The 23,205-nt window shown below is 41.8% G+C and overlaps 1 protein-coding gene across 2 annotated transcripts; it reads left to right on the forward strand.

Moving 5' to 3' along the window:
- Positions 1–12: 12 nt before the first annotated feature.
- Positions 13–22,448, forward strand: CHIC1 (cysteine rich hydrophobic domain 1). Of its 2 annotated transcripts, XM_032701637.1 has the most exons (8): positions 376–1,101; positions 4,432–4,525; positions 4,823–4,908; positions 6,650–6,654; positions 14,639–14,794; positions 17,465–17,521; positions 17,761–17,820; positions 18,656–22,448. In XM_032701637.1, the coding sequence occupies exons 1-8, from the start codon at positions 1,038–1,040 to the stop codon at positions 18,749–18,751; spliced, it is 618 nt and encodes a 205-aa protein (XP_032557528.1). In that variant the 5' UTR covers positions 376–1,037; the 3' UTR covers positions 18,752–22,448. The 2 variants fall into 2 exon arrangements, with proteins under 2 accessions (XP_032557529.1, XP_032557528.1); XM_032701638.1 differs by lacking the exons at positions 376–1,101; positions 4,432–4,525; positions 4,823–4,908 and adding an exon at positions 13–235 and having other exon boundaries at positions 6,600–6,654.
- The last annotated feature ends 757 nt before the right edge of the window (positions 22,449–23,205 follow it).

The raw sequence follows: 23,205 nt of genomic DNA on the forward strand, positions 1-23,205 counted from the left end.
TCCCTGACGCGGCCCCGCCCCCGGCGCGCGGTGCGCAGGCGCGGCGGGAGGGCGGGGGGCTGGCGATGAGCGTCCTGCTGCCCAACATGGCGGACTTCGACACGATCTACGAGCTGGAGGAGGAGGAGGACGAGGAGCAGGACGAGCCCGAGCCTGTGGTGCGCAGCCAGGAGCTGCCGCGGCCCCGTGACGCGCCCGACCCCGTGGCGGTGCGAGGCGCCGGGCACATCACCGTGTAAGGAAGGAGCGCTGGCGGCGTGGCGGGCCGGCGTGGCGGGGCGGGAGCGCCGGGAGCGTGAGGGCAGCGGCAGCTCCGTGCCCGGCCCTGGCGGTCCCGGCCGTCCCTCAGCGCAGGGCCGCGCTGCCCTGCGCCCCCGCCACCCGCTCCGTGAGCGGAATTGTGTTCTTAACGCGTGGAAACGCGGGACTCGGTGCTCCCGTAGCCCCAGGCAGCCCCGGGCCGTGAATGAGCAGCGGGAATTGGCTGTGGGTGCGGAGGTGGATCAGCCCTCCCTGGGGCTCCGCTTTACCCGAGCAATTTGTTCGATAAAAAGCAAAGTCCAGGCGATGCGAGGACGGGCAGCCCGTTCAGACCATGTCGCTGTGCCCCAGCGGAACCCCCTCACTGCACTGCAGAGCAGGCTCGGGGCTGGGCTGGGCTTCATCTGCTCCAAACTTCGTTCTGAGTTGGGTTCAGATTGAGTGTTTTTATCACGGAACACGGCATGAGCCAGAATGTTTGCTGCTCATTTCAGCATTGAACAGAAGATGAGCAAGCTGTGTTTTCTCATATGTGATGTTTACTCGTAGGAATCTTTAACGTTCTTACTCCTGTAAACAGAAGATTTAATAGAATCAAGCACATCCATAACAAGCTGTTGTTGTTACTTTGATGTTCGTGGCAGGGAGGGAAGTACTGAAGGTGCTGTATTGCAGAGGCCCATCTTGTGTTGCTTTGGCTCTGCCTTTGGATTGCACAAAATGCACGTTTCTTTCTGTAAATAGGTGCAGTGTGATCTAACTCTGCAGTGAAAGCAATGGGTGGGGAAGGCTCTCCCATCTCAAGGGAAAATTGTGTTGGATGTGGTACTGTGTCCTCCTGTAAGTTTGAATCAGGTTTGCATGGAGCTGGTGCCAGCGGGGGGGTGCTCTGCTGCATCACAGTGCATTTGCTCTGTTGATGGGATTTCCCTCTGCCCTGACCCCAGATAGCTAGTGGCCTCACTAAAGGAGAGGTGGAACATAAGCAAAGTTGCCATAATGCCATGGACCCATCTTAGGAGTTACCTGGAAAAAACATTACACGCTTGTTTGCTTTGTCCTCTGTACTGCTTTTTCTGTGCCAGTGATGTTCCTTAAAGTTCCTGCTTGGCTCCAGCACCTCTTGGGATGGACAGGAGCATCTCCCAAAACTAGGGGTGTCTCCATCAGAAGAAAGCAGTACTTGTCAATGGAAATCCTGAGTTACCCTTGCAGCCACCTGAGCTGAATCCCTTTCAACTCATTTTCCCTTTCTCCCGCCCCTCCTCAGCTTTCCTCCTGTAACAGATATCCCCACCTGTGTGACAGACGGCAGCTTTTATCACCTCATGATGTATTTTTAAATCCCCTTAAACTAATAAAACCAGTTAGTGGATGTTACCAATAAAATGCAAGTAAGCTCTGGACATTGGAGTACATAATCTGAACTTCCCTATGAATGGGAACTGTTCTGCTTCCCAAGAGTTTGTGGTTAGTATGTATCAGTGCTGGAACTCTGTCAGGTTTTGATCACACAGATGCTTTTGAAATCAGCCTGCTCCAGTTACTGAGGTGGGATACGTCAGCCAGGAAAACTTGTGTTTGTTTTCTGAACCTCTCTGGAACAACTGCTGATAAAATTTCTGTCCTGACAAGTCAGACACTAGTAAAGAAAACCAGTTATCTTTATAAAGCCATTGTTTCCCATTGTTTCAGATGCCTTCTGTTCTTAAGCTGACACTGGCTTTCTTGGATACTTTTGGAGTATAGGGAAGGGATAATTCTCAAATTCCGGGGTCATTTGCTGCTTCAGCTTTTCATGTACAGTTCTCTTATAAAACTCCCAAGTTGGGAGATTCAAACTCTGTTAGTTTCTTGCATGAGAGTTTTTATTCGTCTGCCCTTGTCAGTGAGCTGCTCTCCTTGACAGAGCTGTTCTGCATTATCCAACAGTACTAAACATAAATTGAGAAGCTTCCCAGGGTATTTAGCAGGATCTTGCTTTTTCCACTGACTTTGTTTGGTAAGAGTGACCATGAAAAGTCTATTTGTTTTATTTTACTCAGAGAGAGAAAGACAGAGAGAATGTATGTGAAAGTGGTTGGCAAAATTTATTCTCATCTTGTTCAAGATTCTTACTTTGAAAAAATTAGCTCTCAGCCATATTTATTGTTTTCAGAAAGCTTTTGATTTTTAGCACAGAGGAATTAGCAGGTCCTAGTAAATGCCTTCGCTTCTGAAATTCCATTTTGATGAGTTATAAACCCCTTGTTTGCTGTTTCTGGCATGGTCAGTGGGACTCTGCTTGGCGTATCCAAATATCTCAACACAGGCATTTTTAGTGAAGACTGAGTCATCTGCTCAGCAAAGCAAAGACAATAACTTTCAGAAACAGAGTAGTAAACAAACTGTAACTCGGTTATAAGGTTTTATTTATCCTATGTGATTTTTCCATATCATTAAGTCCATGTGGATGGATGGCAATGAGGTCATGAAATAGCCTTTAAGCATATTATTGCCCTTAATATACAGCTTGTGATTCCTGCTGAGGTCTGAAACCTCCTAGTTTTGGCTGGAAGTTAACTTTCGGTGTTCCATCCTGTTTTCTGTGGGAGTGCCCCAGGGACCCACAGACCAGGTGCTGATGAAAAGCTTGTTGTCATCAGCTGGGGAAGGGAGGGAAGAACCAGTTGTGATGAGATGACATTTGACTATTGTCTGATATTACTCCATCTTCTGCATATTTCAAGAGCCAGTGACCTCAGGCTCCCAGTACTTACCAAAAACTTCATTTCCCAAAGCATCATCCATGGGTAAAGACACCCTCGGATAGTTCTGCTGGCCTCACAGGAAATGTCCGAAATTAGGAAGAGAAATGCCAGTTGTTCAAGAGGATTTCAGCTCAGGGCTCTTGATGAATTTCATCTTTACCTGGATATTTATTTTATTATTTATTCATTTCTTGGTGAATATCATCTTTATGCTGGACAAAGCTGAGCTGATGCCTCCTAAGAGCAGTGTGTGGGACCTGAGCTCCTCTGTTCCAGGGAGGTTCAATGTAACCTGGATTAGGTGTGGGGAAAGGAGCTGAACAAAAAGGAGCTGGAGAGCTTCACTGAATGGGTTTAGCTTGTGCAGTCCAGTGAGGCTGATTACTATCTATAAATACAGGAGGGGAGAAAGGAGAAAGAAGCGCTGTTTAAGTCAAAATTTAAAAAAAGAAGACAAAGCACCTGTAAATATGTCCCTTCTAGATATGAGAGTGTTTCTCAAATCTTCTGGGCACAGAAACCTGAGGTCCTGCTTTGTGAACTAATAGAAGTTTCTATTGTGGTACCTGTTGCAGGTGAGGTTTGTGACTGGTGATTCAGGGTGTTCCTTTCAGTCTTTAATTGGAGGGATTTAGGAATATATCTTATTACAGCTCCTTTGGAGAAGTTGTGTTCTCCCCACTTCACTGATGGGGGAAAATGAGGTGATGGGACTTGTCTGATGCCAGACATGAAATCAGGGAAGGAGGGACAGAACTGGAAAGTGAGGTCATCCTAGTTCTGTTCCAGCCTGTAGGAAACAGTGCCTTGCTTTTAGAGATACTTGTCATGCAGTGAGAAAGTGCAACCCAAGTATGTGGGTGACTGATCTGAATTTCTAAATGTTACGCTTTGGGCAGCTCTCACTGAGGAGTCAGAGAACTGACCTAGAAATAAGTCACCACCAACTGATGCTTTCAAGGACTTTAAGAACAGGTACTGGAATTGATTTTACACAATGATTTTTAAATATACTGAATTTTAGAAGGCTCTGTAGGCCTGATCACGCTAGATCACTAGTCTGTTGTAGGAAGTCTAATATTATCTCTTGAACAAGACTTTAAATCTTAACTTTTTTTACATTAATATTCCAATAACACTTCAGTGCTTTTACAGAGCTGCTTGCAAAGCTGTACAACTGTATAACATCCTCCTTCAAATCTTTATTTTATTTAGTTCTTGAATCACCACCCCACTGCCCTACCTAACAGGAGTTTCGTATTTCTAAACTGTGGTAAATAATCACAGGGGAGTCTGTGAAACTCCTAGAGGCACTTTAGTGAAAGCGTTCTAGAGGCCATCAGTGGTGCTGACTAAATGCAGTATTTTAATGTGGCACAGTCCTGTTTTCAGTGTAGTTAAAACTTTTATATCCTTTTAGCCATTTGCGGGTGTCAGTGTGAGAGGTGCCTTTCTGTAACTGAAGTTTCTTGGATGTGCTACACTGAAGGGAATGTTTTGGCAACTGATAAAAGGTTTGGGTTTAAACGTGTTTCATGACATCAACCTTCAAACTGAACATAATAAAATATATTGTGATCTTGCATTCTTAATCAGAATTCTAAATCAGCACTAATTTATATTGTTCTTTATGGAAATTGGGGGTGCAGTGGGAATTTTAATGAGCATATATGATCGATGAGATGAAAGGCACTACCTGTGGCTTGGGAAGTGTTTGAAGTAAGAGTTGTTGAAGGTCAGGGGTGGATTCTGTGGCACTGCTGGTACATGTTTGCTTTTTTATTGTTTGGGTTTTTTTTGCTGTCTCCTAGGCTTCTGCTCCTGGCCCCTGTAAGAGTCAGTGTTCTGGGAGAGGTGGACCTTTGGCATGGTTTAGTGGAATTAGTCTCTTACATGGGTAGAATAAATAATTCTGAGTATCACCTGGACTTTCCGGTAGTTCTTTTATTATGTTGTCTGATTGCTACTCCTTTGCCATCGTTTCAGGTGGTTTCTTTGCTGATGCACAGAGAACTCTGTGCTCCTCAAAACAGCCTTGTGTGTGTGTTTCCTATTGTTAGTCTTTTCTGGCTGTTTTTAAGACTGAAAGGATTACTCCATTGCTTTTCAAGCTTCCTTAAAACTAAATATATATTACAAAACTTAGAAGACTTCAACTTAAAAAGAAAAACTACAAAATGTGGAGGCTGACTTGGCAGATTACATTCACTGAGAATGGAAATGTGCTATACTAGTAACCTTTGTGCTTGCCTAAAATCTTATTATTTTTACTGTTTTGGTGGATTTTTTTTCATGTTTTACACAACCAGTGTTCCAATATGATGCTCTTGACAAGAGTAAAGGCTCTGACTTAAATTATTCATTGCAGAACTGGCTTGGCCTTCACCAGTGTTGCCAGACATTTCAATGAGCTTGCTGGATTTCTAAAGCCAGCACAAGTTCTTCTGTTGTGCCTCTCTCTTCTTTAAGGTTGGTTTGACTCGTTTTGATCCTTGTAAACAAGTTTCAGGGTCAGTTTTGGGTACCTGGACTGCTGCAGGGTGCCCAGGACTGTGTGTGTGATGTAATGGTGGAGGCTGATGTCTCATGGAAGGTGTCCCTGCCCAGGGCAGGGGGTTGGAACCAGCTGAGCTTTGAGGTCCTTCCAACCCAAACCAGAGCAAGTACTTTCCAGGTTTGTTCCTACAATAAATACAGCAATACCAAATGAATTTGTGCTCTTCTTTTGGTTTTTTTTTTCTTTTGTTCAAGACAAATACTCAGGAGATAGTTCAGCAGAGCTGATGGTGGACCTGATATCCAAGATATTTAACTTGCAAATGTAACGTGAAGCTTTATTCAAACATCCAGGTACTGAGGGCCAGCTGCTGCTGGATTCTGTTAAATCACTGAATTGTGAAGGTTCAGGAGTTCTGGAGCTGATGGGAACAGGTTTCCAAGCAAAGCCCAGTTCCCTGTAGCTTTCTCTGGTTATAATGAAACCCTCTTGTTCAAAACCCAGAACACTCCAATGAAGAGCAGCCACAGTCATACCTGAGACTTAATTTGCTTGAAGTTCACAGCTGTAAAACTGTTCTTTGGGAGGCTCTTACATGTTTTGCATGAGACATTTTAACTCAGCCCAAAGCAGTTTTTTAAACCCAGATGCTTATAAATTTCTAAGATGATGATGATGAACGGGTTCCTTATAACAAGCTTCATCTGTTGCATGTGAAACAATTGCATGAGTCAAAGAATTATTGAACACAGTAAAACTGGAATTTAACAGCTGGAGGGTTTTTTGTAAAGATAGCAAAGATTGAAACTTCCTGCCATCCACTTGTAACAGAATTTTTGCACTTTTTTTGGGACTTGGAGTTATTAAATAAGGCAGCAAGCTGTATTTCTGTCTTAGAAATGACCTTTAAAGGATACATGAGACCTTATATAAACTGAGATGGAAAGCTCATGAAATAATGTAAATCTAAAGGCAAAAGAAATGAAGAGTTTTCTTTTTTCTAAAGTAAAAAATCTTATTACGTTTTTTTGATTAAGGGAAACAAAATAAGTTAGGTGGAATATATTTTGTTTGTCTCTTTTGTTTTCAAGGTTTGGCTTGAGCAACAAGTTTGATACAGAATTTCCTTCTGTTCTGACAGGGAAGGTAAGTGTGAGATTAAACTGTTCTTTTCCATGGAAGATCCAGTGCATCCAGTGGTTTCTGTGTTAGATACATGCTCATGAACCCACTAAAGGTTGTTAACTCTGCCCTGTGTGAACCAGCTGGTTGCTGACCAATCCCTCCAGTGCACTTTGAAACAAGAAAACAAAGCTTTGCAGGAATTGCCATCATTATTGACGTTTTTAAACACAGCAAAAACCCACTGTTTCCATGCAGGCAACAGCCAGGAAATCAGGACTCACTTCACCTTGCTTTGTAAATACCTGGAATTTGTGCTCCCTCCTGTGTGCAGTTACTGAGTTCAGATACTACACCTCTCTTTGAGGGTCTGACAAGCCCTGAGCGTGTGTTTAGACAGATCTCTGGAAGAGAATCGGTTTGGTCTGAAGCTTTACAGAACAAAACGCAGTGTTAAATCTACAAGTTAAGTAGGTTTTTAGTTCATTTTCAGAGATGGTTTAGTTCTGAAGATTAATAGTGACAAGTCTCCTGCTTTCTCTGGAGTCCTGTCACCTAACTAAATGCAGGTTTGAGAAACAATAATTTGTAACTATTAATTAAATCTTCACAAAAGTCTTAGTTACGGTTTTAAATTATTTTCATTGTTGTATTTTTTAGACTTTAAAATTTTTAATTCTTTTTTCTCTTGGATTTTTTTTTTCTTCCTGCTCTTTCACTCTCTAGTGCTTATTTCATTTTATATCCCCTTTGTATATCTTTTCCAGAATTTGTAAGGAAAAAGTTTGGCTCTTCCTACTTTTTCTAATGCCATCCTAAACAGTTACACCACCTCTGCAGCCCCTTGCAGAGGTTGAGTCACTCCAGCAGTGCACTGAAACACAGCTGGATGGTGTCTCCTACTCCTGCCAAATCAGGCTGGGGGTTTTCTCCTTCGTTTTCCCCCCAGAATATGATGAATAAAATCCTTGTGTTGGAATTGTCCAGCATTGTGCCAGCAGCACCACTGAAAAGCAGGAGTTTTTGGCTGCTAAAAGTCAGCCTGGGAATTGTGGCCTTGTTTCAGAATCTCACTAAACCTGACAGGAAAAGTCTTCCTGATGGACAGTGTCTCATGTGAGGGCTGGTGATACCACACACTGCTTGCGTTTCACCCCCTCGCATGTCTAAGGCTTGTTCTTTCCTGGGAAGCTCCTTCTGATCACTGGAAAGCCACAGAATTTTTGAAAAGAAAAATTTCATGTTCTTATACTCAAGTTGTAGTTTGTTATAAATAAGCCCATAGAAAATCCCTAGCAAGAAATGTTAAAATTAATTTGATTCTATAATTTCATCTCTTTCTCTTTAAATATTTGTGTGTATTAAAAACCAAACCCAACCCCCCAGGCCTACACTTCTTAATATCAGCCTGTCACATTTTCCACTTGATTGTCCTCCTCTTGTTAAATAGAGAGTGAACAAAAGCTTAATTTCAAGTTCAGTTGACTGCTTGGACTTAAGTTAGCAAAGAGAGGAGAGAGGAAGTTGTTGTGCTCGGCATTTGCTCTGTGGATGTCCCAGTGGCACAGGGTGATGTGCACAGGGATTTGCCGTGTGTGGGGATGTGCTTCTGCTGAGAGTCTCAATATCCTGTTATCTTGGGGATTTGAAGGGCTTTCTGAGCCTTGAAAGGAAATGAATTCCCTTTTGTCAGGGGAGAACACCAATGAAACAAGATAGTAAACCCATTTTTCTTCCTGCCTGCCACACAGTGCCATGGAAGACATTAAAACCACAGTTGCGGGTCTTCTGGTTTTAATACTTTTCATGAATTGCAAGAAATAAATAATCTGCTGCTTCCTCTGGTTGAGACAGTCAATCATTTTAATCTCTATGAAAATGAAAATATGGTCTTTTTTCCAGTAAGAAGGTTTTTTTCCAATACCCTGCTAAATAATTCACAATAATCAGCATTGTAGTCAACGGAGACACCACTTTAAGATCTTCTTCTGTTCTTAAAATGTTGGTTTTTACCTTCTTATGAAATCTAACATTATGAATTGCAGCGTGACTGTTTGTATTAACAAATTGTGATTAAGGTGTTTACTGTGAACTTGCATTAGTACTCAGCTGCTGGAAGGCAATGGCATAGTTTATTCAGAATGTCTGGGCAACATTAAGTTTAATGGCTTTGCTGTCCACTGTGAATTGATATTAATAATATATCCCTTCTGCTAATGGAGTGTAAGAGATGAAGCCCTTAGATGGGTTTGACGGATTTTTCTATGGTATTGCTTTCCTTTTTAATAAATACAGATGTAACAGAGGTAGATTTTAAGCAGAGGATGACAAGGATGACAATCCATCCAATACACAATAAAAATCCTAAATAGGGAAAACCATCCAGCTGCACCTTTGTCCCAGAAGCCCAAAATTTTGGAGTTTATGCCCCACTGAGTTGTGTCAGTAGTTTGTTCAGCTTCCTGCCCCTCAGTTTGCCCATCCACATAATGACGGTAGGAAACCTTCTGCTAATTTTCTTTTTTGAAATCTGAAATACCTCTCCCTCTTCACCCACCTCCCCTCCCTCCCAGTTTTTCGGGAGCCTGGAGAGCTGTTGTAAGTCAGCGTGGAGCTGCAGTGCCTGTAACTACATCTGCAGGGTTTAATTGAGATGGTTCTTGCTTTCCTGGGGGAGGTGAATGTGTACATTGGAGGAGAAAGCCCAGACAATAAAATAATAAAGGAAGAGCCCAGGTAGGTCAGAAATTTGGCCTGGCTAATTCAGCCACATTGACTTCCTATTCATCTTACAGGATGAGATACAAGCTCAGCTTGTTCAGAAATCCTGAGCCAGGCTTTCAACCTGTGTTCTTTTCAAAGGAATGTTTTAAGAAAATATTTAACTACACTTAATAGAAAGGCAGTATTTAACTTGTAATAATGTAATATTATATAATTACATTATTATTAATAACATAATTGGACATTGGCCTAAATTTAATTCTGGTTACATTTAAATTCTGCGTGTTGCAGTTTTACAGGATTATTAATTGTTTTAAAACAAGCACTTAATAGCTTTTAACAAAATACTCTTCATTACATGTAGCTCAATAGCACACACTGCTCCAGGTGACCAGAAAATGATGGGGGCAGTGAACCTTAAGGGAGAAAGTGTAGTTTGCTGCTCTGCTCTCAAACAAAAGGGTCCTGCCCAGAGAGGACTGTGCAATGGGAGCCATAAAGGGTGGGCTGGGCATTGTGATCGCCTGCAGCCTGTGATTGATAGGGCTTGTGATCCTGATGATTGAAGGAGAAAGATCAGGCCTGCTGGGCTTTCCTTGCTCTCTTCCTGTGTTTGTGGATCCTCTGTATCCTGTTGTAAAGTATTATGACACCCCCTCCTTTCCTTTTATGTTTTTTGTTTTTTCCCCTCCCTTGAAGGCCTGAAAGGAACTACCGTCCCTTCACAAGGTGCACTGCACAGCCAGGAGCCTTGTGCTTATCTCAGTCTTTTCAGGAGCCAGACACAACCCTCCAAGAGATTCCAGAATTACTCAAAACTGCCCTTTCTTAGGGAGCTTTCTTTGTGCAGGAGGTGCTGTTAATTCTCTGTTTGTTTGAAATGCATTAGTCATTTCATAGCCACCTTTCAACAGCTGTACCTGGAGGAAAGGTGAGATTTAAAGTTATGCCAGAAAATCAACAAAATTCTTTGGTGACTTTCATTTGGATACCATTTTATTGTTAAATTAGAACAGTTCTTTTATTTACAGGTATTTTGTTCCTTATCACTGTGTAACAAAGCTTAACTGTTACTGAGCTGTAAACTGACAGCAACAAACTGTTTCTTACTTCTGTTTATCACAATATGAGGTTTATCTTCGTCACCAGTTCCTTTAGTTTCAGATGAAGATGTGTCACTAAGTGACAGAAATATTTATTGTGATTACATTTCCTAAAGGGAGAAATAATCCAATAGTCTGGGTTAGCAAAATCATCTCAAGTAATTACATCTTCTGCTGTAGCCAAGAGGTTTCTCTTTAAATGAAAGTATTTGGTGAGTTAGCAGGTCGTAGCTGTGCTTTCATAACACTGTATTAAGGTAACCATGCCTGTGGTGCTCCTGTTGGCTCTGAAACCACACTGACTTTCAGGTAGAATTCCTTCTGCTATAGTGGGTATTAGTCTGTTCAAGAGTATTCTTGCCAGGATTTTGCCAGCAATGGAGAGCAGACTTGGTATTTGTCCTCAGACAACTGCAAGAGAAGTGTAGGGAACAGAACAAAGGTCTCTATGTAACCTTTGTCGACCTCACCAAGGCTTTTGATACTGTGAGCAGAAAAGGTCTGTGGCAGATTTTGGAACGTTTAGGTTGTCCCCCCAAGTTCCTTAAAATGATCATCTCACTCCATGAGGATCAGCACGGCCAAGTCAGATATGGCAATGCACTTTCTGAGCCCTTTTTAATTAAGAATGGTGTGAAACAAGGCTGCATTCTCGCTCCTACCCTATTCACTGTCTTCTTTAGCATGATGCTCCAAAGGGCCACAGCAGACCTCGATGATCAGGACGGTATCTACATTCGATACCGTACTGATGGAAGTCTATTCAATCTAAGGCGACTGAAGACCTTAAACCATCTTGTCCGGGAGCTGCTTTATGCTGATGACGCCGCCCTTGTTGCCCACACAGAAGCAGCCCTGCAGCGTTTAACATCCTGCTTTGCAGATGCTGCTGAGCTCTTTGGGCTGGAAGTCAGCTTAAAGAAGACAGAGGTCCTCCACCAACCTGCACCTCAGGAAGTCCCCCATCATCCCCACATCACCATTGGCCAATCAGAGCTCAAATCAGTCCAACAGTTTAATTACCTTGGTAGCCTCATCTCCTCAGATGGTAAGATCGACGGAGAGATAGACAACAGGTTAGCTAAGGCATATAGTGCCTTTGGAAAACTCCACAAGAGAGTATGGCGTAATAAACACTTGAAGAAAAGCACCAAGATCGGTGTTTACAAAGCATAGTGTTGTCTACTCTCCTATACGGCTCCGAATCATGGGTCATCTACCGCCACCACCTGCGACTCCTGGAACGCTTCCATCAACGCTGCCTCCGTACAATCCTGAACATCCACTGGTCAGATGATGTGGCCAATACATCTGTACTAGAGCAAGCAGCTGTCACTAGTATTGAGGCCATGTTGATGAGAACACAGCTGCGATGGGCAGGGCACGTCTCAAGGATGAAGGACCAACCACCCCCTCCCTAAGATCCTGCTCTATGGTGAACTTGCCACTGGCTGCCGCATGAGAGGAGCCCCGAAGAGAAGATACAAGGACTCCCTGAAACAACATCTCAGCCTTGGCCATATTGATCACCATAACTGGTCTACTCTGGCCTCCAATTGGAGACACAGCATCTATAACGCAGCTGTCTCCTTTGAGAACACACGCAGGATCACTCTCGAGGAAAAAAGGCAACGCAGAAAGAACCGTGTCTTGCAGATTACACCATCTAAGGAGTCTTTCTGCTGCGCCTTTTGCAATCGGATATGTCTGTCACGTATTGGCCTCATAAGCCACCAGCGTGCCTGCAGCAAATGTGGATAGTGCCTTCCCAAATCTTCGTTCGCAAAGCCCAGCCATGATTAAGGTAACCATCAGACCAACATTCTTGAAATGGAAATGTTCTGTTCCTTAGTTGGTTTCTAGTGTAGCCATTTGTTCTACAGGAAGGAGAGAACTTCAACATTGTTCTTACAAAGTAGAATCAAACTGCGGACAGTGACTCCCTAGAAATGGTCCCAGGAATAGGGAATCTCACCATCCCTGTGTTCTCTCGTCAGGGCCTACACTTTTCTGCCAGCTGTAATTTAAGAATCTGTGAGTTCTTTTCATGTTGGATGTCATCACTGATGATAAGGGTTATTCTTGTTAAACTAAATCAGATTCCATGGCCTTTGGTAGGTTTGTCCAGCTGGATTTGGGGTTGGGGAGTGGTGTTGTCAAGGTCCAGCAAACTTTGTGTCTAATGGAAAAGGAGACATTCTCTTTTCTCAGGGGGTTCCATTGCAAAAGTATTAAAGGGTCAAGAAAAAGACCTGCTTTTTTTTTTATCTTTCAAATAAACAGATAGAATGATACATGTAAAATTCCAAAAGATACCTAAATATGAGGCACGTGGAAACTTCCTTAGGAGTGGGGAATGTTAATTAATGTAGGAATCTCCATTTACTTTGAGGCACCTCTGCCTGCAGCAAGCTGGACAGGTCACTGCAAGCAACAGCCCAGTTGTTCTTTCCTACAAAACATTCTCCTACATTGAAGATGAAAGGTTTTTGCTCATGTGTGTCTGGTATTTGTGATATCCCAAATGCAACAGCTGGCATTGGCCAAGGGGGCTGTAAAACCTTGTTTCAGAGACATGCAAGTCCAGGCCAATTTTCCACATTACAATGGGATTTCTTTTCATTGAAAATAAGTAGGAAGGATGTCTGGGCTTTTATTGCCATTTTCTTTTTTTTTCCCCCTAAACTAAGGTGTGTGTTGTAAAATAGATAAAGAATGTTTTTAGTTGCTCCAGTTGTGTGTATAAACCAAGCCAGTCTATGTAATATGGGAGGGAGGCAGCCTGTATTAGTGCAGAATAAATACTTCATATTTATAAAATAATCCCAATGTTAAATCATGTCCTTATGTTACTAACTTAGGCCTGGCTTGTGTGCAAGCCCAGCTGCCCCCTGACTCTGCTGCCTGGCCACCTCAATGGCCAGGAAACAGATGCTGGATTTATTTGCTGCCTTTCCGGCAATGCTTTAACAAATTTAGCTCTGGTGAATAGGAGGAGGCAGCAGCAGGTCCTCTCCATTTCCTGCCCCAGGGCTTTGCTCCTGGTCAAAGGAATCTTTGTCACTAAATTAACACTTCTGGTGGTGTTGCAGACCCAGATGGACAGAGTTGGGCTGGGGGCTTGTGTAGTTGCACAGATTTGTGTACAGACTCATTCCAGGGTTTTTTTTCATCAACTTTGCAAGTAGTTAGGGAAGATTTTTTGATTTCTTTTTTTGGTATTTTTTTGAGCTGTGCCTTCTTGGTCAAGTCTGTTGAAGTTGGAACTGATTATTCTGCTTTGTGTGTTCTCCTCCTGGACTGTGTTACAGTAAAGGTGTCATCTTGGAGACAGTGCCTCAAATCCATACTTGGCTTGCCAGATACAAGTTATTTAGATCTTGTAGAGAGATGAGGGATTTGGGGTATGTAAATAGGTAAGAAACATGCTGCTATTGTAGAAATGAGCTTATTTCTGATAGAAAATGGGAGTTTCCACTGTGACTCTGCAGTGGCAATTTATAGAAAATACTATTTTGACTAAGGTCTGCTGAACAGGCCTTATTTTAAAGCAGTTGTTTTTCAACAGCTAAGCTTTATCCATAACCCTGTACAAGATGCAGTGCTCTGCCTTGAATATAATCCAGTATATATCTTTCCAGGCTTCCCTATTTTAGGAAGCAGCCACAAGGGAAGTTGTGGCTTCAAGTCAGTATGGACCACTTCAGGAATTTGTCTGTGGGCAGAGGTCCACCTTACCCAGGCACAGTGTAGACTTGCACTGGTATGAAATGAATCTGGATAATATTATCTGTTTTTGTGATACATCCTTTTCCCACAAAGCTGCCCCATATTCCCTTGGGAAGCAGATCATTGTTCCCTGGGTTTGGTCAGTGTAGCCAGTGCATGTATTGGGTCCCAATTCTAATTTTCTTTGGGGGCCACTGTGTTATCAGGCCAACTGATTTATCAATGGTGCAATAAACCCAGATGAGGCTATTTATCTAAGCCATGTTTAGCTTTTTAATGAGGTTTGTGCAAGGCCTGCACAGGGAAGTGACTCTTCCTGCTCCTTGGTGACCGGTGCTTCAGGAGGTGGGGTCCAGTTGTGTCGTGGGCTTCTGTTCCAGTTCCACTGTAAACTGTAGAGGCAGTTACTGGTTCAAACCCCTGTTTCCTGAGACCCAGCCGTTGTGTTGCAGGTGGCCCCCGAGGAGTTCAAGACCAGCATCAGCAGAGTGAATGCCTGTCTGAGGAAGAACCTGCCCATCAACGTGAAGTGGCTGCTCTGCGGCTGCCTGTGCTGCTGCTGCACCCTGGGCTGCAGCCTCTGGCCTGTAGTCTGTCTTAACAAAAGAGTGAGTGCCTGCTTCACCTTCTTATTCGATTGATTTTGCAATTATTAGTATTACTAAAAACAGTATAAAATAACTTTTAATTATGTCATCCCAATTTCAAGACCTTTCTTTGGCCTCACTTGCATTCAGAAGGTTATTCTGCTTTCCATTCCTCAGAAAACAGGAAAAATGTGTTTGTTAATGAAGTAAGTGACACCAAATTACCAGTTGAATTAATAGTTTTAGGAATAGCTGCTTCCACCTCAGTTCACAGAACAGGATGGAGTATATGATAACTTGAATTTCCAGGATCTCCAAAAGTTTAAGAATTGAATTAAATCAGTGCCGAACTGGACACTGACCTTCCAAGACTGCCAGAACTGGACTGAAAATCACTTCTCCTCTTCACACCCCTCCCCCGAATATTTTTTTAAATTAAAAGTAATTTTTTGTATGCAACAGATACCATAACATTTCAGTGCTGTGCTTCATCTGGCCTGTTTTACTGTGCTGTTTCTAGTAAGAACAAGCACAGATTTGTTTTCTATTTGGGAAGTTTAAAGACTTCCCCCCACAACAGAGAATTGACCCTTCTATAATCAGGTCCAAAGTAATAATTTTGAAAAGCACTTTAGTAATACCAAGTAAATATGATTTTAATTACCTCTGTGGTTTACATTTAGATTGATTTCTCACAGCAGGAAATGTTTAGGAGGTACGTAAGTGGGAATATTGTGATGATATTCTTTGCAGTTATGTAGTTTGTGAGACTTGTAGCCATAAAATCTTATTATCCTCAAATGCAAATATTATTTAGGTGCACTGGGAAAAAACCTCTTACACTTTTAATTTAATTATGGGAAAAGTTCTTAAGTAAAAATCTGTTTAAAAGTAATCCTTCTGGCTTTTCAGAGTTTCTGATCTTTAATAAAACAAACCAAAAGCAAACCAAGGAATGGGCCTTGCTTTCAGACTACAAGTGTTTTGCCAAATTTTCCAGCTTGCTCAAGAAAAAGCTACATTGACTGGCACTGAGGTTTTGGTTAAAATAATAAAATAAAATGCATTAAAGGCATAACATGTTGACTGCTCATTGCTGAAGCTGTATCACTACAAAGTCACAGGACTTGTTTTAGCTCATTTTAACTGCCTTTATAAATGTAATTATTGCAGAGGAATGGACCTGAGATAGGCAAACAGAGTATTTGCAGTTTTAAAGCCATATTTGACATTCTTGTGCTTGTGAAAAATCAAAATAAATGCCCATGTGGTGTGTAGTGTTAATGTCATTCTCAAGGCTACAGAATATATACAATATACACAAGCAGGGAAAACAACAGGGCTTCTGTGGGGGGTGCATGGGGGGTGTCATTGTATTTCAGCACCAACAATCACAAGATGGTTCTTAATTTTTCTTGTTCTGAGTTGAACCCAGAGAGCACCTGAGCTCCCCTCAGCCCCTCCCTTACACACCCTTGCCCCCCAGAGCAGGATGGGGGAGAGAATCACAAGAGGAAGAATAAGAAAAATGTAGGTCTTTAGATAAAGTTTAGTAAGTGAAGGAGAAACAGGGAAGAAAACCCAAGTGATGAAGAGACAAATCACTCACAGACCCACTGAATGTGCTGAGCTGGAAGGGACCCCCAAGGATCATGGAGTCCAATCCTCAGCCCTGCACAGGCCCATCCCCGAGCTGGGAAAGAGCAGCCCCCAGTTGTCCTGCTGAGCCTGGTGTTCCATGGATGGCATATCCCTCTGGGCAGTGCAACACCCACCACACTGCTGGGGATCAGCACTGTGCCAGTCCTGCAAACTGCTGGGAAGAACATTCCCCAGCAACAAAGGGAGCTGAGGTCCAAGGGCTGCAATGTGAGACTGGGACAGCTGGCACTGGAAACAACACCTCCTTCTAAATTCCAAGGGTAGCTTTGTGTGGATTCCCCACCGTGGAGTCTTTGCCTCAGATAGCTTTGTATGTTTTTTCAGTGAGGTGCTGCAGCTCACCTCCATTATTACCTTTAGCAAAGGAATGGTGATGGACTTCTGTGCATACCATGCAGGGTCACCACAGTGGTCTTTTTGTGACCTTAAAAATCACTGAAACTCCAAAAATCAGCTCCTCTCCCACAGCTATGGAAAGAGCAGAACAGGAAGGTCCCACTTTGGTAGCCAAGAGTTGAAAATACAAGCAGGGTTTGTTGTGAGCTGGAGTTCTGTGGTGGGGAGAGTTTTTCAGGATTCAGATCACAATTACAGGAAAAAATCTGGGAATTACGTGTGTGTAAATGATGTGTGGGTCAGTAGAAATTGCATATATGGAAATGATGTGTTGTCAGGAGAACATCTGTAGTGAGTGCAGAATTTGGCCAAGGGAATATGGGAGATTTGGGTTTGTTGGCTTGCCTGTGATAGGTAAAAATACTAAATTTAAAGGGTCTCTTCCTATCTGTGTGAATTCTGGGGGATTTGCAGTCCTAAATTAACAAAAAACCCATGGGTGTTTCCTTTTTTGAAAAAAGTAGGAGTGGGGAGTCAAAGTGGTAGGACTTCCATTGATAATTTCTCTTTTGCTTGGTTCTACTTATCTAAAACCAACTTCTTATAAATTAATCTTAGCCAGAAATGTCATAGTGAGATTCGTCTGAATGGCTACCGAACCATTTATAATACAGTTTTGACTCTACTTTTTAGACTAGAAGATCAATTCAGAAGTTATTAGAATGGGAAAATAACAGACTATATCATAAGGTAAGAAAAGTCAGAGTGCTTGGTTTTTTTCAGAATTTTTAAGAATATTGGCATGAAGAAATTTTACGTCTTATAATTCTTATAATAATATTAGAATAATATTGTTCTTATAATACTTTGTACTGATCCTAAAGTGTTCTAGTTGTTAATAATTCAGTATTGCTAGTGCTTGTGGCATTACTCACCCAAACAAGGCTGTGTTATGTGGTATGTTAATCCCTTGTTAATTATTTTCTTAGCTTGGTTTGCACTGGAAGCTGAGTAAAAGGAAATGTGAAACTAGCAATATGATGGAGTATGTAAGTATTACTTCTGTTCCTAATTTGCTATTCCCTATAACTGTGATTTCATAAAGAAAATCCTTAACTTGCCAGACTGACCCTGTGCAAAAAAATCTCTCAGACAAACGTGGAGTTGGGTTTGACACACACCCAGAAAATCCCCTCTTAACAACAGCAGCCAGGGCACATATTGGGACTCAGGCATTGTCACCACAGATGTGTTTGTCCTTCATGACAATTCTGTGTTTGCAGGGCAGACACACTTGTTTTGGTCTATACTTTGGAATGGAGGAGACTCGCTGGCACTTCATGCCTTGGTGTGATTCCCACCCCAGCACCAGTCCCTAGTTCTTTAATGCACATCCCGCTTTTCTAGTGGTATTCATAATTACTTTGATTCAAATAATTTGTGCAGAAATATTGCATTTTTGTAGTTTTGTTTTGTTGTGCGTTTGTTTTTTTTTTTAATGGATCTTTTCCTTTTTTCTTTGTCTTTCTTTGCCAGCTCTAAATTTCACAAAGTTTTAAACGAGACAGGCCTTTCAGGAAAGCAGAATTCAAACTATTTCTGTGATCCTGCTACTCCCCCCTCCACTTTAACACATAGCTGTGAAGATTGTGTAGACTTTAAGGGAAAAGATAGTCCCCCCAAAAAATTCAGGCATCCAGAATCCCTCTATTTCCAAATGACTGGAATCTCTGCTTTGCTCCCCTGGGGAACATTCCCTCCTTACTGACTATCTCAGATATGTTTAGTCTTATGAACTAGCAAATGCTGCCTGGAAATTGTGCTGAAGGTTTGAACTTCTTGGTTACTGTGTTCCGTTCTTGTCTTTTTCCCCTTCTTCAACAGGTAATATTAATAGAGTTCTTACAAAATATCCCATATTCCGACCTGACTGAGGAACAACACTGGTCTTTTATGTTACCTGTCATTTTCTACCCTTAGTGCCTTGTAGATGATTTTGGAAAGAAGATGGTCTACTTTGCTGTGACTTAAAATGTTCTTCAGTAGAATATCTTCCTCGCTGTTACTTTCTTTTGTTAAGAAGAGAACAATTTGCACATTTTTTTATGTTAAACGAGGCTTCTATGTTGCACTCTGAATTTTTAACATAGTAACTGATAGAGTTGCCACTAGGGATCTGACATCAGTGCTGCTTCAGCTTGTTCTGAGCATGCTGCCTTATTAATTTCTCAATATTTGCTGTCCTCAAAACGTGTATCCTAAGGCTGTGTCACCCTCTATTCCGTCCTAAATGTCTCAATCCTAGTAGAACTCCTCAGTAGGAATGTCCAGGTAATTGTCTCGTAGTGATAATTTAGTATAACCTGCTTGCATAGGACTTGCAATCAACAGCACTGGGTTTGTCCTGCACCTTGCAAAATCATCAGACATTAGTTTACCCACTCTGGAATTGTAAATATTGACTCTTTGCATAATGTAAAGTGTGGTATGCCAAGGTTTACAGAATGTATTATAGCTCTTACTCTCTTGCCAACAGTCCCACAGTTCATTTGCTCGTGTCCCTTGGATTGTACAGACCCACCCACACGTGGTTTTATGGGAAAGACATAAGGAGTTTGTACGTACTCTCAGATGTGTAGGGCTCAGTTGCACTTTGTTTAGTAAATGGATGAAAAATGCAGAGCATTTCTGTCTGTCTTTTTATTTTAAAAAAGCATTTCGGGTGGTGTTTGCAGCACCTGAAATAGGAAGCTGAAATGTGTCCACCTCTGAAAAAGCTGCATTTGTGGGATAGGTGGCAGCTACTCTTAACAAAAAATACCCTAAAGTCTCTTTTTGAGTTAGGAATATTTGGATGTCAAGTTTTGTTTTAAAGTAAGCGGAAAAAAAGGTCTCATAATTGGAGATCTTCATTACTAAGGAGAAAAATTTGGAAGAGCTGAAAATCAAAGCTGAAGTAACACCTTGTTACTGTAGTGTGATTGTACTTCAGCATTTTAACAGTTAAGTGACATGACATCCTTTCCAGTGGAAATGAATTTTATCTAAATCAGTGGCATTTCCAAACATGCTGAGGGAGGAAGTGGAGCAGTTGAAAGGGCTCCTGCATATGTTTTGGCAGTCAGGCAGTGCCTGGAAAGCCACAAATGCCTTGTGGAATTCAGTATTATTTCGGATACTTCCCTGTTTGCCTGATCTCAGGAAGGGAAGTAATTGTAGAAGAACTTCCTGTAATGACTGACCTAAGCAAGACCACTTGATAATAGAAAGCAAATGAAAATTGGTGCAAATTTTCTCCCTTTCCTAACTACAAATAATTTAAACCAGCAGACGACTGAGTATCTGCAAGTTGGGATGAATATTATCATCAGTGTCCAGGCATTTCTTTGCAGCAACTTGACTTTCTGCAACATCATCCCAAGTTGCTTTTTAGTTTCAGGGTGACTTGGGATTTCCTCTGAATGTATTTGCATCCTTTTGGTTTGCAGTATGGTATTAAAACACAGTATTTGTAGGACCATTGCATTCTAATATGTGTAGTAGGTCAGATTTCTTGTCCACAGTGTTTACAGAAGGCCAGTTTTGTGCAAAGTTTGTGCTGTTCCTCCTGCACAGCTGAGGAGGGTCAGAGTCTGGGATCTGCACACTTCATGCAGCAGCTTCGTTTGACTGGTAGATTGGTGACAGCTGAGTGTGTAATTGCATTTGTAACACGAATAAAAACCTCTTGTGTGGTTCGAGTTTAATGTCAGCTACACCTTGCAACTTGCATTTCCATCACAGAACCAAGCAAAGTGTTGTCTCCAATTTATTTTTATTTTTTTGGGATGAGTGTTAACTGGAAGCAGAGAAAATAATGGCAGAAAAACACAGGGTAAACCAAAACTGAAATAGCACAGGCAGTTCTCTGGATTTCCCTGAGTTTCTGGAGAAAATGAAGGGAGCTTGGCTTAATTAACAGAACAATGGAAGTTTCTTATTGTTATGCCAGAACTTTGTTAATGATTTTTGGGTTTTGTGCGAGAAACTCAAGAAATCCCAGCAAGTTCTTATTTTCTTCTTTCTGTAACTGTACTTTTCCATTTGAGAACAGGCAATTTCTGTGGAATCCCAGAATAGTTTGGGTTGGAAGGGACCCTAAAGCTCCTCCAGTCCCACCCCCTGCCATGGGCAGGGACACCTTCCAGGTTGCTCAGAGCTCCATCCAACCTGGCCTTGAGCACTTCAGCACATTAAAGTTTACATTTTAACTATGTAAATTCTGTACATTTTACTTTGTCCTTAATTATTAATTGTGCAGTCTCCAAACCATGAATGGGCCTCCTTTTTTGTATTTTAATAGACATTTAACTATGTGGCCATAAAGCAACTAGTAAAGAAGGAGAGCCAAAACTGCCATTTCCATTAAGATCCATGTTTAATAAGTAGATAAATTTGCATTAAAATGCAAAGCCAGCAGCAATTACTATATTTGCATCTGAAAGATCCAAGCTCATTGAAAGGTGAGGGCAGCTCTAAGTGCTGCTGTGAGCTCTCTACACAGGTTCTGCTTTGCCTGGGCTCTCCTTTGCTTTAACATAAAAACATCTCCAGGTAATTCTGAAAATGTCATTTTTGACAATAAAGCCGTCAGCATGAATTGGTAAACCTGCTTAGGGAGGATGTTGTCAGCTGGAGAAAGAATCTGTTGCAACATAACAGAGATTCATGTCAGCAAAGTGAGTGGAAGTGGTAAGAAAGTGCCTTGGCTGGTTCCAACAGCAGAGTGAGGAGAGAAGGGAACTGGTACCTCAGGAGGGGGAGTTTTCAGCAGACTTTTAAAAGCAGCTACTGTCTACCAAATCAGTGTTTAATTTTTCATATAAACATGTTGACACTAACTTTCCTTTCTAGTTTTTATCCAGGAAACATTTGGGTTTGTATCCAGTGAGTTTTGTATCTAAGGAATATTGGAGGAGTAAAGAACACTGGCAGAGCATCAGAGCTCTTACTGCTGATCCCCTGCCTATGCCTGGGAAGGTGTTTTACCACAGGAGGATCATAAAAAGTGTCCAAGGCATGCACAGACAAGTCTGGGAAGTGTGGATTCAGTTGTAAATGGGTGGCTTTAACAACAGACAAAAAATTTTTGCTAAATCTGGTGTGGTTTTGATAAATCCAAAAAAAAGTTCCTCTGCTTTCCTTGCTTAGGTACAAACTCTATATGCAAACCCATAAATAGATGTTTGTTATTGTCCCACTATGAGAGTTTACTACATTTCCTTGTCAACATGTTACCATTGGAGCAATAAAATGTCAAGCTATTAACATTCAACGTAAATTATTTATCACTTTAGTAAATAATGTTTTGTGATTCTTCTGCCATTCTTTTGTTTTCTGCTTTTGGTGTTCTTACAGTGTTGTAACATACTTGTACTGCTTCAGAAAAGTGGTTTGTTTAAGCTGTATGAAACTGTGTTCTTAACACTTTGATTCTGTTTACAAGTGAACAGCCACTTTTTTAACAGGACCTCACATCTGGAGAGTTTTCTCTCTATTTTTTATTTTAAATGAAAATTCTAACTGAGCTCGCTTTCTACAACTTACTGCACTGGCTTGTGCCATTGAAAGAAGCTGGAAGTCAGACATGCTTCATCACTTTGAGACATTTTTCTTTAATTAAATTTAAAGATGAAAACCTCAAATAGTGCAATGTGTTTATGGGAAAAAATAATAGGAATGTTTTGCGTCTCTCCCTGTAGCAGAGTGTAAGTGGGAGGGCTTATTTAAAGAACAACACTTGGAAAGCTTAGGGGGGATTTCCAGAGAAGAAAACTGCAGAATGATCATCACAGCTGGCTTTCCAGATGTTCCACCTTCCACCCAGGGCAGAGGTGGAAGTGTTCAGGAAATGTGTGGATGAGGCACTTGGGGCCGTGGGTTAATGGTGACCATGGAGGTGGTGCTGGTTGGACTGGGTGGTCTGAAAGGCCTTTTCCAGCCTTAACAATTCCATGATTTGGTTGGTGGGTTTACAGGCCTTCTGTTGGAAGGACTTCTTGAAGGAATCTCTTCCTGCAGCATTCCTCTCCAGAAAGCAGGGAATGTTACTGTGGGTTTGGCCGGAAGAGGGGATGTGGGGCTGAGTCAGGGAGTTCACTCCCTCATGGGGTTTATGAGGTGTAATTGCCCAGACTGGCAGCAAAGGTCCATTCTAGGAATATTTGGGATTTGGCCCTGACTTCTCCTGGGAGGCAGTTTTAGAGCTTCCTGTAATGTCTGTGCCAGTGTATTTGTAATGCTGTGTGTCTGTCCTCAGTTCAGTTGACTTTATAGAGACTTAACCCTTCATTTCTTAGAGAAAATTAAATGTTAGTCTCCTCTCTGTTCCTGGTCATCCTACCTGTATTTGTTTGAATTAATTTTCCTTGGATGGAGGTGACCAGAAACAATGG

This window comes from Chiroxiphia lanceolata, chromosome 14, assembly GCF_009829145.1.
Source record: "Chiroxiphia lanceolata isolate bChiLan1 chromosome 14, bChiLan1.pri, whole genome shotgun sequence".
Taxonomy (NCBI): domain Eukaryota; kingdom Metazoa; phylum Chordata; class Aves; order Passeriformes; family Pipridae; genus Chiroxiphia; species Chiroxiphia lanceolata.